This window comes from Geospiza fortis, unplaced genomic scaffold (genome assembly GCF_000277835.1).
Source record: "Geospiza fortis unplaced genomic scaffold, GeoFor_1.0 scaffold167, whole genome shotgun sequence".
In the NCBI taxonomy this organism is placed as follows: Eukaryota; Metazoa; Chordata; class Aves; order Passeriformes; family Thraupidae; genus Geospiza; species Geospiza fortis.
The window spans coordinates 4265716-4281415 of NW_005054355.1; the positions used below are offsets into that span (position 1 = coordinate 4265716).

A 15700-nucleotide genomic window follows, 5' to 3' on the forward strand; every position below is an offset into this window, starting at 1 on the left:
GGAGGAAAGTGAATGAGCGCTCAAGGAGGACAAAGAGGGAGGGGAGATAAAGGGAGTTACCACCGTCTTGGCATCGCTCTTGCTTTCAAACCTCTCTGTAATGATATTGTTTGCAGTGATGCTCAAACAGCGAGCACCTGCTGCTCTGTAATGATTCAGCCTCTTTCAGCCGCCGCTGTAACACGACAGGATGCTGCTGCTACTGTCACTTCTGCCGTTGCCGCTGTTGTTAGAGATTTTGCTTTTGCTCCTTCTACTGCATGACAATTGTTTTCCTCGTCTGAGCAGATACCAGCCTCAGATGCTCAAGGTGAGAGTCTTGCCTTTCACTCTGGGCTACTGGTTTACTTAATCTGGTCAGTTTGTTCAGTGTTTGTGGTTTTCTTTATCTCATGACCCTCTTTATCCCTATTTTGTTTTGTTGTGCTTGCTTTTGGGGGAATGTTTCTTCCCCCTGCAGAAGAGCTGGAATTGCTTGAGAAGCGTTTAAGGAATTATAAAAGTGTCTAGCAAACAGGAGCTCAGTAATTGCAAAGCTATTCTCACTTCAGAGAAGCAGAGACAGTGACAGAGGGCTTGGGGGCACAGGGACTGGGGGGATCTAATTTTTCCTGTGCGTTACTCCTCTCTCAGTTTGGATGATGTTGCAGAGCTTCGACCTTTTATTGACTCCCACTCTGTGATTTTTGCAGAGCACTGTGACTATTACTACCGTCTCTTTTTGTCTGTGTCTCACAGTAATGGACTGTGATAGTGTTAAGGCCTTTTGGAGGTGAGCTGTTTGAGAGCTGATGCTTAAACATGTCTGAAGTAGATGCCGACACTTTCCCCAGCCCCTCAGCTCAGCTAAGCCCTGATGCATCCCTCAACGGGCTCCCAGATGAGGAGAACATGCCGGGCACCCAAAGAGAGGACAGGAGGGTCCAGGGGATAGCAGGCCTTGCCGCAACCTGCTGTGTGTGCCTGGAGGCAGAGCGACTGAAGGGCTGCCTCAACTCTGAAAAGATCTGCATCGCCCCTATCTTGGCTTGTCTGCTTAGCCTTTGCCTCTGCATTGCTGGTCTCAAGTGGGTCTTTGTGGACAAGATTTTTGAGTATGACTCTCCAACCCACCTTGACCCTGGGAGGATAGGACAAGACCCAAAGAGTGCTGTGGATCCTACAGCTCTGTCTGCCTGGGTGCCTTCGGAGGTGTATGCCTCACCCTTCCTCGTACCTAGCCCCAAGAGCAAGGCTGAAGTGACAGTGCACAGTGACAGCTCACTTGTACCCTCCAAACCGTTCCTCCAGCCTTCTCTATATAACCGCGTCCTAGATGTTGGGTTGTTGTCCTCTGCCGCACCTTCGCTGTCACCACCCGCCCTGGAGCCTACCACAGCGTCTCAGGCACAAGCAACAGAAACCAATCTCCAAACTACTCCAAAACTTTGTAAGTAAAAGTTATGTGTTTCTTTGGGTTTTTTCCCTTTCACATTAAAAAAAAGGGCACTTAACTGTTCTGTGACTGTCTACAAGGAGGGCATGTGATTGACCTGTGAAGCTGAAGCATGTTAAGAAAGGTATAGCCGGGGTTGCCTTCTGAGAACAGCATCTAGAGTCCTCAGAACTTAATTCTGAAGTGTGCAGGACTTCATCTGGGATGTCTGTAAAGGGCTAGTACAACCTTTTTCTCTGCATCCACTTGTAGGGAAGTACATTATTTGCTTCAAGGGTTTATCTGATAGCTATTCCACATAGTGTATTTTCCTTATAAATTGGCTTTGTCTTGTGTGCTGGATCTCCCATGTGTGTTCTTTGCCTTGCCTGCAGAGCATTTCTGGTACATCCTTCCTGAAGTCTGTGTCTGCCAAATATCCCTATCATCCTCATGAAACTCTCAGAACAGTGAGAAAAAGCAACAGCAGATTTGAAGCAGTTAGAAACTGGGAACTATTAATTTAGCATCTAGCTTATGATTTTTCCCTTTCTCTTAAGAGCAAAGCATACATTTCTCTGTGTCTTCCCCTATCTCTAGGAGTTGCTTCTTTTTTAATTTGTTTCTCATATATTGCCTTACTGCCTTTTGTGGGGCATTTCAGGAAAGCATTCTTGCTGATGTGAGAAGAGTCAGTTTCCAAATTACTCTTTGCTCATCATAAAAACAAACAAAAAGAGGTATCTATATTATTTTCTTAGTAATCATAAAGCATCAAAATACTGCATTGCTGGTGTAATTTCTTTGACATTTATGATTTTAACCCACCAAATTCAAATCAAACCAAGCCAGCAATTCCTGAGCTGTGTAAAGCTGTTTAACTCTAGTAAAAAAGAAGACAGCACACTCTTCTCCTGAGAGCACAGGACTGAGGCTCCCTGTGGAAAGCTGCAGTGATCAGAGTGAAAAATTGCATTCCTCACAAATTTCCTTGCAAGACCCCATGTCATTTATTCTCCCTCATGCCTTCCCTATAATGCCGCAGGTTGGCACATTGAAGATGGCACATTCTGGACCTCACCCTGGAGCTCTGAAGTCAGCAGAAGTTCACTTCTAAGTTTAGCCCCACTGGGACTAAACTTAGTATAGATATGTGGCATTTAGATTAAATGTAACATTTCAGGCCAACCCCCTTGCCAGTGAAAATGAGCATAAGTACAGTGATTTCAGAGGAGGTCCTTTCAGCTGAGAGTCAGTCTTGAACAGCAGTTCCAGAATCAGTGAAAAGAAAGTTCTGAGTATTCCTGTAGAAACCCTGCTGGCTCTTGCTTAGGTAATGGGTGGCAACCATCCTTCAGATCAAAAGTAATTTGTCAGATGAAAACAGTCTAATAGAGAAATACTGCTGTACCATTAAATGACAGGGGGCTTTGTCTGTGGTATTACTTGAATTAACCACCTTTGCAATTATATAGAACTATACTAAGTGAGCTTCCTTTTAAATATGACTCATGCATAAAATCTTTTTTGTAGTGCAAACATTCTGACATTAAATATATGACTTTTTAACACATTTTGCTTCATAAAGTGACCAGAGACCACTATTCAGTCATAATTGCCTCAAGAATCCATCTTGAATTTCCACATATGTGCCAAACCTTTTTCAAAAACATGCTGACTTCATCTCTGAAGTAAAGGAAGGGGCAGAGAGGCACAGAAAAGATTCTTTGGGGCTGTACTGACAAAAAACCATTATCTGCATTCAGAGCTGCTCACATCTGGGAAATAAATTGTGGTCCAGAAGTTTGGTGATTAGGTTGAGAGGGTTTTTTTGATTTTGATTCAGGGGTTTTGTGTGTGTCGGAGTTTTTGGGATTTGGGTTTTTTGTTTATTTTGGCCTTATTTTTAAAGATAAATTTATTTTTAAGGCATTGTAGAGTTCCATAGCTACAGACTGAAAGGAGAGGGAGAACTGGTAGGAGACCAAGTTTGGTTTGCTCTAGGGGAGAATGTTGCATAGACAGAATTTATTCTAACTGTGGTACATAATTCTGACTGTGGCAAGTGTCTCTGATTATCTGCAAGGAAAAATCAGAAAATCTAGCTGGAAAGATACACGGCAGAAGGTCTGCCTAAGAATTTCAAGAGGCATGAAAAGAACTTTTTTGGACGGCTCTTAAAGCACTGTCTTGGGGTTTTTGAAACAGCTGCATTTCAAACACATCATTGTGTTTTATGTAGAGCAAGATTTGTTGAAGAGGTTGACAGATTGCATCAGTGCTAACCTTTTTTTTTAATGCCTTTGACAGCTATAAAATTTTCAGTGACATGGCTTGAAAAGTAGCATCTGCAAATTGGATTGTCCCTTCTTTTGCCTTTCAGTGTCCTTTTTTTCTTTTCAGGCAGAGTGAGGTAATTTGTTCCCAGAAAGTCCTTTATGTGCTGAAAATTTTTTTCCAGTGCAGAAATAAAAAAAAATGCACATTTCATCTTCTGTGCTTGATGTACTGTTTCTGAACCTATCCCCTCCATGAGTTTCCAAATCTTTTTCTCTTCTCTTCTCTTTTCTGTCTTACTCAGCATATTCCCCTTAAAGCTGTATCCTTCAAGGTCATAGTCTGCAGAGGGCTAATTGATTCTTCTTTCTCCTGGAGCCTGGAAGAGAAAGCAGAAGAGAGACAATCCTGATAATTGTGTCTGGTGTATTAGATTCAAGACTGGTCATGTTCCTTTGGTAATTCTTTGCTCTTTATCAATATAAAAATATTTCTTTCCATTTAGCTTACCTTTTGTATTTTAATATAATTTTTCCTTTGCTGAAAGACAAAGGAAAGATGAATGTTTTAAAGCATTCCCATATTTAGGGAGATTGTCAATCTTAGCATAATTACACCAGAGAAGATATTATTACAAGCAGGATATAATACACCCTAACAATCTCCCTCCCTCCCTCGAAGACACAAAGATTGTAAAAATGCTAACTCAGTTTAGGAGCTAAATTTCACTTCTTCTAACACTGTCACCTTCAAACACAATTCCACCCTTTATCCAGGCTGGCTAGAGATTCAGTTCTGTAGTACTGCAAAAAATGTGTTTCTGTAACAATAGCTTTTATATACCTGCAAACCAACCATTCCCCTCTTTAAAGGTCTTCCGACGGCCTCCTCTTTCCATTTAAGAAGATTTCCCCACAAAACTCCCAGAAAGGCCTGTGTGGAGCTTGCCTTTCTGGGGTGACAGGTCTGCCAAAAACAGTGCAGCACTCCTCTCCTTTGGTTCTGCCCTTGAGCAGAGGCACTATAGGCCCTGGCAGGCCAAGCAGGCCTTGGCTTTGGGACCACAACTCTTATAACTTGGTCAAGTGCCACAGGGCACACAAGAGACAGGGCAGGAGACAGACCACAGTGTGAGTTTTCTGGAGTGTGTTTCTCTGAGAGCAGAGCTTAACCACCATCAGAGAGCAGGGTCCAGAGGATGCACATGCCCAGTGGCGCATCCACACAGCCCCTGCATCCATTTCACTTTTGGCCCCCCTGGCCAGCTCAGGTACCATGCACTGATGTGCCAGCTACACACATGGCGTGCTGGTGGCCAGCAGACAATCAACAGCCATGTCTTCATCTCGTTACAGGACTGGACGTGTGCATGTCCCTTGGGAGGCAGGCAGTACTCCTTCCTTTCTCACTTTTGCTGGGCCTTGCCTAGAGAATGTGGCAAAGTGGAAAAAGAGTTCTACATTACTGTCAACTACCTCTGACTACTGGAGGGACAGCTCCCTTCCAGTGTTTCTGATTTCTGCTTCCACTTCAGGTGTGCTGGGTCATTATTAGCAAAAGATGTTGCTTTCTCATCCTAAGTGGAAAAAGGTTAAAAGATTGCTTCTGAAGCCTGGTAGTGGCTGTTTACCTGTGAAGTAGTCTCAGCTCACCTTCTAATTTGACAAACAAGCTCCCCAATTATGGCAATGCTTTAAAGCATTCACCTTTCCTTCCTCTTTCAGCAAGAGAAAAATAATATTAACATACAAAAGGTAAGTCAAAGGAAAGGAATATTTCTGTATTGATAAAGGCATAGTGTAATAAAAGAAGCGAGACCAGTCTTAAGTTGAGGCACAATGGCTAAATTTCTTGTGTCCTTTTAGAGCTAGAGATGGAGAAAATTGAATAAAAATTGTACTGTACCTTGTATCATACCGTAAATATTCCTTATATTTTTTCCCTGCCTCTTTCACTTCCATTCATTCTTTCTCAGCTCTGCATTTGATGTCATTTCTCCTATTCACAGTAATTTGGGAAGGTCTGTACTTTAGCTTGATAGCAGGTTAGAGAGAGCCTCTCCCTCCACTTAGAAGTGCTGCAGCCCTCTAACTTCAATTTAAGGACAGAGGGTTTGTTCATAGAATCTTCATGCAATGTTTGTTCTTATTCTTGAAAGGCTCTAATTCTGACCATCCATGCTCTATATTTCAAACCCCCATCACAACACCATAGGATTCAGTCCATGCCTGGTGACCTCTGAACGTGTCAAGGTCTGGGATGTCTCAGAGAGCTGCAGGGGGCTGTACTCAGGGGAGAGGAGAGGACATGATACAGCACAGGCTCTACTTCAGCCTTTTCTGAGCTCACTGTTGCTCTGCACGGCAGTGCCACAGGAGAGAGTGTTTTTCCCCAAAACTTGAAGATGCAGGAGCTTAAAGCACATGCTGGTCCATTTCTGACACAGTACTGGATTTGATTAGCTTCAGATACCTGACTTAAGTGCCTGCACTAGGAAGCTAGTTAGTCTTCAGCTACATATCCAGCATAAAGGGAGGGACTTCCCTCAGACAATTCCCAGAGTGACTTTTAACAGCAGTCACTCTACCCACAGGTCTACAGGGAGACTACCCTTGCAGTTCAGTTTCTAAGTTAAATATCTGCTACGCAATATGAGGAGCAATTTTGAAAGCCATGACTTTTCTTTATGTGTCTTGTAGATTAACAACATCTTGTCACAGGGAAGTTACAGTTAATCATGGTTAAGATGCCAGACAAGTTTTGAGCCTAACTCAGGAGCGTTGTAAAGGGATGCTGATCTCAGTAGGCCCAGGAGACACAACCAGGCCTCCATTAACAAGCAGCAATAAAGCAAGTGCCACTGTACTGAGCCAGCCAGTCTGTATTGCTCTGCTGTTCCAAAGGTCATGATGGCTCCTAGAGGTATATACTTGTGACAGGAGCACTCATGGGGACTGATGGGGTGAGATGCATAAGATGGAGCAATTTTTAGGGAGTTCAGGTCCATTAAGCCTTGCAAAGCAATAATTGAGACTTCCCCTCCCCAGTCCAGTTAACTCACACTGTCTTTAAAATGTCCTTAGCAAGCACAGTTTGCCTAGACAAATTTATTGTTCTGTTTCTTTCAGTATCTCTACCACCCTCCTGTTTAGTTTTCATTGTTTGCATGGAAACAGTTCTTCTGTTTAACATGCAGCAAACTGTATGGATTGGTCTTGTGTTTCTTTCTCTTGGACAAGCACCCCAAATTCATGGCTTTTAAATTTTCCTCATGGGTGTGGTTTTCCTTTCATGAACCACTCATTTTGCACAGAACATGGTGGAGAAAAAGCAGTATTTCTTGGAGTGTTTTTTCTTAATAACAGTCTGAATTTCTCAGTACAAAACAGTTGTCTGCATTTGTATTTGTTTTTTGAAGCTTCATTTTGCTTTGAAACTTCCCTGAGAGTAAGTCATGGATTTGCTCTGCATGGAGCCTTTTGCATGTTTTCCCTCCTCATTTATATACAGATGGATATGTGAGTATAGAGAATACAGTAGATATGCAAAGTATATGGTCATTATTTCTTTATTAAAAAATGGCATCTGCAACTGTTCTGCATCAAAAATTTCTAAGGAAAACTGCTTAATAATTGATGTAATTACAAAATTCAGGGTTTGGATTTTCACTGCAGAGGACTAAAATTATCCTCTTTCTATATCTGTTGTATTTTTTACACTTTGATTTCCTGTTAATGCACTGCAAATAAAGCACACAGCAGCCTACCTCAGATTTGCTGTGCCTAACTTCTGGTTACAGAGAAACCTTCTCTGCATCAGATGAGAAAGCACAATTTGGCTTGCTGGAGGCTAAGTAGCAGGTTAATTGTGGTGCAGAGCTGGGATTATATAAATGAGCGTTTTCATCATTTGCAGTCTTGCTAATGGAAGTGCAATAGATTTGCTGCAGAAATCCAACTCAGAATCAATAGCAATGCAATGAGGCAGCTGGTTCAGGGGGAGCACATGTGATGCCAATCTGCTGCAGACAGTACCTGGGCAGAGATTGCGCTGTCTCTCTTTCAGGAAAGGGGAGACAGACCAAAAAAGTGCCATCCAGGTGTTAAAAGAATTTTGAAAAGAAAATGCCTGTTTCGCCTTGGATGGGCTGGAATTAGGAGAAAGGGCTTTCTCTGACTAAGGGAAGAGATCTGTTTTCTTTGAGGGATTCAGATCTGTTTGGACTCAAATCTGGGTTATTGTTACACGGTATTAAGTTAGGCGGCAACAAAAATCTTAGTGCTTCAGGTCATGTTCAAGCCACATAAAATCAAAGACTGAATCATGGTGTGTACTTTGGAGCTGGATAGATGGGTTTAGAGTATCTTCTACCAAAGGCTTCTGCCCTCTCGTTCCCCAGGCAGACCACAAAGAGGAGCAGGCCCTGTCTTTTGTGGACGGTTTTATATTAGGCACACTGGCTGTCTTTACAGTTTATACTGAAAGGCAGCCACTTTCCTGGAGAGTGAGCGCTGTGAATTTCATCTTGATCCTTCACTTTAAAACATTTTGTGAAGTACCAGACACAGTAGGAGGTACACATGAAACACAGGAGCTGGAGCGTGACCACTGTTTGGCATTTAGGGAGCAGCAAGGGAGAAATGCATTATTTTGAGGTAATATGGACTCTGCTTATTTACACTCTGACCTGTCTCATCTTTCTCCCCCATTCACATTAGAGTCTTAGTCACTGAGACAAAAGAAAAGGTTTTAGCTGAGGAAGAATGTGCAGGAACAAATCCAGTGGGACATGGCTGGCCATCGCTCAAGGCTTCCCTAAGCTAAACCAGAGGCAAGGTCCGTTTACCTCTGGACAAGATCAGTAGTATTGCAGCATCTGTCTGTTACATTTGGTCCTGTATTGTTTAGCTACAAAAGCCTTATTTCAATGTATATCTTCTCACAAGAGTAAATTCAGCTTTTTCACATTTGCTTTCCCTAGCCCCTCCCCCACTTTTTTATATCTCTGCTTCATCCTGGAACTTGCTGGCAGTGCATTCTCATAACTCACACAGCTTTTTATTTTGGCAATGAATATTGTCTCAGTTTTTGAGATGAAAGGAAATCAATACTGGGTTGGTAGTCACATGGCACTGGGGGGAGTATGTGAAGCTGTGATCTTAAGCATGATTTGTGACATTGTTCAGTATTTGTATGGAATTCCTGAAAGATGTTTGAATTTTGCAATTTTTAACAGTCAATTAATTCATGTGATTAGACAGATCAAAGTAGAAAAAAAGAGTATCAAGCTCATTCAAAAGCTTTTCTCATATTAAAAAAATGAAATATCCCTGAGCTCATAAAAGATTACTTAAATCTTCTAAGGAGGTAAGTGGAAGCAAGTGTAAGGCTACTGGAACAGCATCTTGAGAAGAGAAATTTGGGCTTTTCTCTATATTAAATTCATCTGGATAATTAATTTAGTATTTCAGCTTGAATTAAATGACCTGAATTTTCACTGGTATAAAGGTTCTCAAATCTGTAGCCCTGTAAGACCTGTAAGAGCACTGGAATGCACATGACACAGTGTCATCCCTACTAAGGGGTCTTCCAGTTGTGGTGTGAAACCTGAGGGCAAGACATTGTCTGCTTTTTCCCTTTTTCTAGCATCTTTTTTCGATAACACTACCTACTTTGACTTTGAAAATACTTGTTTGTATTCTGGTCACTCGTTCATTTACACCTTTCTCTCCTTCTGTGCCATGTGTTCCCCACTCATGAAGATCCATATACACTATAATCAGCTAGTAAGCCTTTTTGACAGGGTAGGTAGGCTGAACTCTATGATTCTCCCCATGAAGGAAGTTGTTTTCAGTCCATTAATTATTTCATCACTCTTCATACTTTCTTATTTTTCAGATAAATAGAGACATAATTTTGATGGTACTTAGACTGGACTAGTCCAAAATCCCAGCAAAAGACAACAAAATCTGCTCATTGCCTTGATCACTGTTTAGAAGTACTCAAAATGTATCAAGTATCATCAGTGGCTTTTTAATATTTTAAGCAGTAAATCAGTAGTCCAGTCAGAGTAGAAGACCAATGACTCACACATGCAAGGACCCTCACCAACCTGCTTCTTTAGTTCCCAGGGTTGCATACTGCTTCTCACTGGAATAATAATTGTAAGGGCCAGTCAAGGGAAGAAAAGACATATATTGCCCAGCCGTGGCAATGCTGTGTGCATTTTAGGAGGGGTTTCAGCTCCCTCATTCCACATCTGATTCTGTCCTACTCCAAACGATACCTTCAGTAAGTCTCTTTGGGTGAACAGGAGGCCAGCTCAATGATTTGAACTGTGCAGAGTTCCCCTGTACACTTGACTTCTGCTCATGCTTTCAAAGATTTCTTCCTCCATGCCCCACTGACACTTCTCCCACTGTTGGCCCAAGGACCATTTCATCACTTTGCCCTTCATTCAGCTTATCATTCATTACTTTGCCCTTCATTCAATTTATTATCTCAAATTCTCCAACATTCAGTTCTTCCTTCCAAAAGTGGAAACTCTCCTAGTGCATGAATAAGTGGGATGGAGGATTTTGGTCCTTACTCCTGTCTTCCCAGCTTAAAGATACTTTGCCTATGGATTCTTTTTCCTTTCTGTCCTACAGTGGATATGCTGAATGGACTTATCCTTATAGGGTTTCATTATGCCTGAGCATCTTTTATAGTAACAAGACATGGGAATAATAGGGCATGATGACAGACCAAGAAAGTCGCAATGGCTAATAATGCCAAGATATCTGGGATTTTTTAAGACATTTTTATATTTTCAAAATAGGTTTTCTTGCGTTGTGGGTAAGTTCAACAGGACAGTTAGCAGTGTGACAGTAAAAATGCCTTAGCAAGGGAAATAAAGTGTGTCAGAGTGAGAGGGACAAGAATAGGGGAATGGAAGAATAATCATTTATGTATCTAGCCTGAGTTGATCAGGGAACCAACCACGGAATATGTTGTTATGGTTTTTGGAATTAAGGAGCGCAGGACAAAAAAAAGCAAGACAGAAGTCTTCCTGCTGTGTTGGTGCAGGATCTTGGATAAGCTTGAGCTCATACTTGCAAGAGCAGAACATAATTAAGTAGCCAGGAAAGGGCCAGGAAACTGCAAAGAATTGATTGTAGTTGTCAAGTACAGGAGAGCAGGGAAGGTCTGATATTTTCTTGACTGGATAAAAGCAGGAAGAATGTGTTCTCCAATGCCACAGGTATTTACAGCCTGCGTTGCACTTGCAGCAGATCCCAAAGCAACTTTTTCCCCTGCTGAGGATCTGAGCTAGGAATGCAATCATTCTCTCTGTCCATCCTTTATTTCTAAGGGATCCTTTGTAGGGCAGATCATCCTGCCATCTGGCCATGCTGAGTGCACATTTCTTGTTGATGGAGAGATCCAAGGAATTGCCCTTCATGCCCTGCTTTCTCCAGCCACCCCAATGGCTGGAGTTGCTCTGCTTCTACTGCAGACGCTGCAGAGTATCTCTCTTTTACTGAATTCCCTCCCATCACTTTGTTCAAAACCCCTCAGTGCGTCCCAGGCTCTGCCTCATGGAGGTTAGTCAACTTACCCTTATTTTTGGAGATGTTGATTTAGTATAGTATTAATAGATTTTGAATGTCATTACTGACAATATTTGCAAATTCCTCCAACTGCATAATTTTTGGGACATACAACTGTGAATGCATTCTCTTTGTGAGCAAAGAGAGGCTGTGTTTCTGGAGGAAAAGGCCAATGAATGCATTAGGACACAGACTTTTGCTTCAAAATCAGTTAACAGAAAGGCACCTTAAAATTCTCCTTTTTGTTTAAAAAATGCGATCTGGCCAGTAAAGCCATCAAAATGGGATTTGAATGTGAATATTTAAGAATGTGGCTAACAACCTTTCTGTTGTTTGCTATCTCCAAGCATTTGAATTTGCTGTGCTGTAGAGATTAATAGAGGCCTCTCATATAAGTAGCTTCTCAAGCAACCCTGCAATTTTCCTAATTGTTGGTAATAGATTGCTTAATGTGTGCAGTTTTTCCTTCTCCAAATTTGGAGGAAGGATTAAAATGACATGTTCTATAAGTGCATCCAGGAAGCAGATTTGCTAGCTGTGAATCAGAGAAAGTACCAGTTCACAAAAATCGCTTAGCTGGGCAGAAGCTTGCAGGGGAGGGGGCTGAAGATGAACAAGGCAGAAAAATATTCTGATGTTTCCTGAACAGACTGAGATCCAGAGTGTATTGCATGTCAACATGCCAGGATTCAAAGAAGAATCTAAATTTACTTTTCCCTAACATATCTAGCAGCTTCCCCAAGCTGCAGAATAATACATGGCTATGCTTTGCTTTTGCTTTTGCAGATTATCTGTAATGTCTTCTCAGGGGTGTTACTGATACTTTCAGGATGCTAATACACATTGATTTTAAACAAATGGGTACTCCAGCATTACTGTCTGATGTTAACTTACATTTAATTCATATCTTGGTTTTCATACATTATTCTGTTTTACAAATGATGATGACATAATGGCATTTTTTGTCTGATAATTGATCAAAAATGATGACTTAGCAGAAACTCAGACACAGTGTTCAAAAAGCACTATTGGCAAATGTTGGCCAAGTCATGTAAATACTGCCCCCTCAAAGGAGATCTTAAAAATGTCACTCAATAGAGAAAAATCAAACAACTTGATCAGGACTTCCGTGTCCTGATCACATAAGAGAAAATCTGGAGTGTTCAGATCTGGCAGGAAAATCTGCATCATGCAAGACTGAGCTGAAAACAGATTTTCTAAGCTGGAAATTAACCACAGTTCTTTTAAGAATAAACATGTTAAACTGCAGGAATTTTTTCTTTGGGGATTAACTAACCTCCATCAACCACAGCAATGTCACCAGTTGTACCACAGTAACTTGCTACCCTAAGGTGACTGTTTCATATCCCAATCTCATCAAGAGAAAAACTTTGGCAAATTCAAATCTCTCCCTCTGGTAACTTTGGGTTGATGGAGATTTCTTCATGATTACAACAATTATTTGAAACAACTTTTCACCTACACACTGACTCTAGTTTTCACTGAAAACTAGTTGGCAATTCAGCTACACTGACCTTTGTTTTACCTTGTGTTGAATTCAGGATTGGAAATGCTGTCTACCTTTCCAGTTGTAGCTTGACCTCTCCTGGTTTAAATGTAAAAATAGAAGAAATGTTGGGATGATAATTTGAAACCTTAGAATGATGCTTTGAAATCTAACACTTAATCTGCTCTGAATTCTGCTTATTTAAGAAGCATTATATTCCATCCTCATGGAGGTCCCATAGGATGAATATTCCTGAAGTATAAGAAGACTGTGTAGCAGAAGTGCTACAAATCTAGTGATATTTGTTAAAGTATGAGAGTTTCTGGGGATGTTCACTTGTTAAGAGAGCTTTTAATATTGTCAGATTGCGACATGTGTAATCTCAACCTCAGTCTTTCCTGTGCTTTATTTTCTTGCACTGTTAATGATCTGCCCTTCTCATTGTGTCTCAAGCTGGTGCTGCTTGTAATTCTCAGCAGACTTGGGCCCAGAGTTCTGCTCCTTAAGGCAGCTCATGTTTTGAATTATGCATGCGTCCATTTCAGAGGGGCTGCATTTCATGGCTCCTTTTTGGGGGTGGTGATGTAAGGGAGTTTAAGTACTATAGTGACACTTTTCATTTTTCATGTCCTAGCTCGGTTAAGAGCAAGCCTTGAATTGTGTCATTTTTCTCTCATGTGACTGTTTAATCACCTGAGAGAGCACCAGCCAGTTTTGTGGTAAGATTGATTATATTCCCAACAAAGTGCTTCCTTCAGCTGAGCGCCAGGAAGTAGCCAGTTTAGCAGCTAATGGGCTTCAGTCTGATGTGAAAATGGCGGCTGTGATGGAAATGTCAATGCAGCTCATGCCAGCCCTTTCAGCTAGGCTGCGTGCTGAACTGAAATGATTGGAGGCTGCTCAGGTTAAAGATAAGGGGAGATACTCCTAATCTGGACTACACAAAGCTGTGCTATGTGGGCACATCACCTCCTCCTTTGAAAGTGTCAGGGCAGCGCATGTGGGAATATCCAGACATGTGAGTGGAGAAGGGTTTTGCTGCAGGGGTAATGATGACTTTTTTTGCCCTGTTAGTCTTTATAGGACTGGTGCCATGACCTCTGCAATATCAGTGCTGGCATTGGCAAAGGGTGCTCCAGGATCAGATGGGACCCCAGTTTGCATAGCATGAAATGGAAAGAACCAGAATGATCTTCCATTTAACCCCACTCAACACATGTTCTGACAACAGCTGACTTTCATATCCATTACAAGACTGGGAGAGAGCTAAGGAAATATACTCACCAGTCTCATTTTGCACAGCATGAGTCAATAATAACATTGTAGGTGACAGTTTACAAATGTTTTGCCTTGCTTGGATGAATTCGTAGTCTCTGAGTGCCAACAGCCCCTCTTACAGATGCCTCTGTGATTTACCCTGTACAACAGAGGAAAGTCTGGCAGCACCTCTGGCAGCACCACGAATGAAGTCCCCCAGACTGAGAGGCAGCTGTGCTCCCTTTAAGCAGTAGCATCTACTAAGGAAAATCCAGGAAGAAAAATTCACGAATAAAGGGTAGTAAGTATAGACTTATATTTAAAGGCATGTGCATAAAGAGACCGCAAAGTAAAATCATTCTGGAGTCCTTCTCTTAGCAAGATTTTTTCTTTTCTTTTTTTTTTTTTTTCATTTCTGCAAAGAAATATTGTCTAAAATACATAGGAAGACAATATGTCTTCACAGTTAAAATGCCTTTCTAGCATTTATTGCTAAAAGTGAATGAAATAAATGCAAACAAAATAAGATCCTGACATTTCAAGTCAGACTGTTTCTGTGTCATTGTCACTGAACCTAATAGACTGTTGGCTAATGGCTCCCTTCAGGGGAAAAAAAGGAAGCAATGTTGCTCTTCTTTGACAACTGACAAAGTACTAGTTAACCAAGGTCTGCTGATCACGTTTCCCTAAGTTGAGAGCTTTGAGTGTTGTAGAATAGTTGTTCACCCTTTATCTGAACCTCAACTAGCTGCAGGGCCCATTTGTTTGTGTTTGTATCTGGTTTCTGGTTTCTTTCTGGTTTTGTTTTGTTTATTTGTTTGTTTTTAATACAGATTGATTGCTTCTTTCCAATCTTGGCTAGTTTCAATTTTTGTACATGAATACACAAAATTGGATCATCATTTGATTGAGCACTGTCTGGTCCAGTGGCTGTTTTTTGAGCCTGTCCATTGTATAGTATGGGCTCAGCCCTCAGTTCCTCAGCCACTTGTGAAGCTCCATTAAACTTAGCAGCCTTGATGTGCATACACAAAGCAAGGTTGCAGGCATGACCTTCACACCATCACCTCCTGTCACTGACCAAGCGATCTCTCCCTGAGCAACAGTCACCATGAGAGTGCTTATGTCCCTCTTTCTCCTGCTTGGGTTGGAGGAGGAAGGAACCCACACTCTGCCAGATAGAGCAGCACAGCTGTGGGAACAAGAGGAGCTGTGAAGGCCCTGCCTGTGCATCACCACCCCACTGCAGTGATGACAGGTTGCCAGCCCTGTGGCTAGAAGGGCCAGCAGTCCTACAGCACTGACTAAGGAGGTTGCAGGTTTCTGATGGATACACAGCACAAGGATAGTTCCAGTTTAACAAGCAAAAAGGCTGACCCTTTAAGCAGGAGAAGAAGGGACATAAGCATTCCCTGAATACCCATGGGACATTTATAGGCCTAAGTGCAATTTCTTTGGCAGAAACTGCCTCCTTGCTTGTCAGCCCTGCCCAGAAAGATTTTCCAGCTTTACCCTTCACTATTGTCATTAATGTAATAAATTGAGTATAATTGCTTGGTTTGAAACAGCTCTGTCTTCTGCTGTGTAGGTGGAGAAATGATGCCAGGAATAATCCTTTCTTCTCCTGCCAGTTTGCTTTTCTCTGCAGCAGGA

At 41.7% G+C, this 15700-nt stretch overlaps 1 protein-coding gene across 2 annotated transcripts in view; it reads left to right on the forward strand.

Annotated features, from left to right (window-relative positions):
* Window positions 1–15700, forward strand: part of NRG1 (neuregulin 1) — a 130703-nt gene that overhangs the window by 28608 nt on the left and 86395 nt on the right. The window contains exon 1 of one of the 2 annotated variants that reach the window (XM_005423582.2): window positions 71–1429. The exons of the other annotated variant lie outside the window; for it this stretch is intronic. Coding sequence (XP_005423639.1) covers window positions 802–1429 — 628 coding nt within the window. The 5' untranslated portion in view covers window positions 71–801. Of the gene's footprint in view, window positions 1–70; window positions 1430–15700 lie in introns of those variants that run through there. 2 annotated transcript variants of the gene reach the window in all.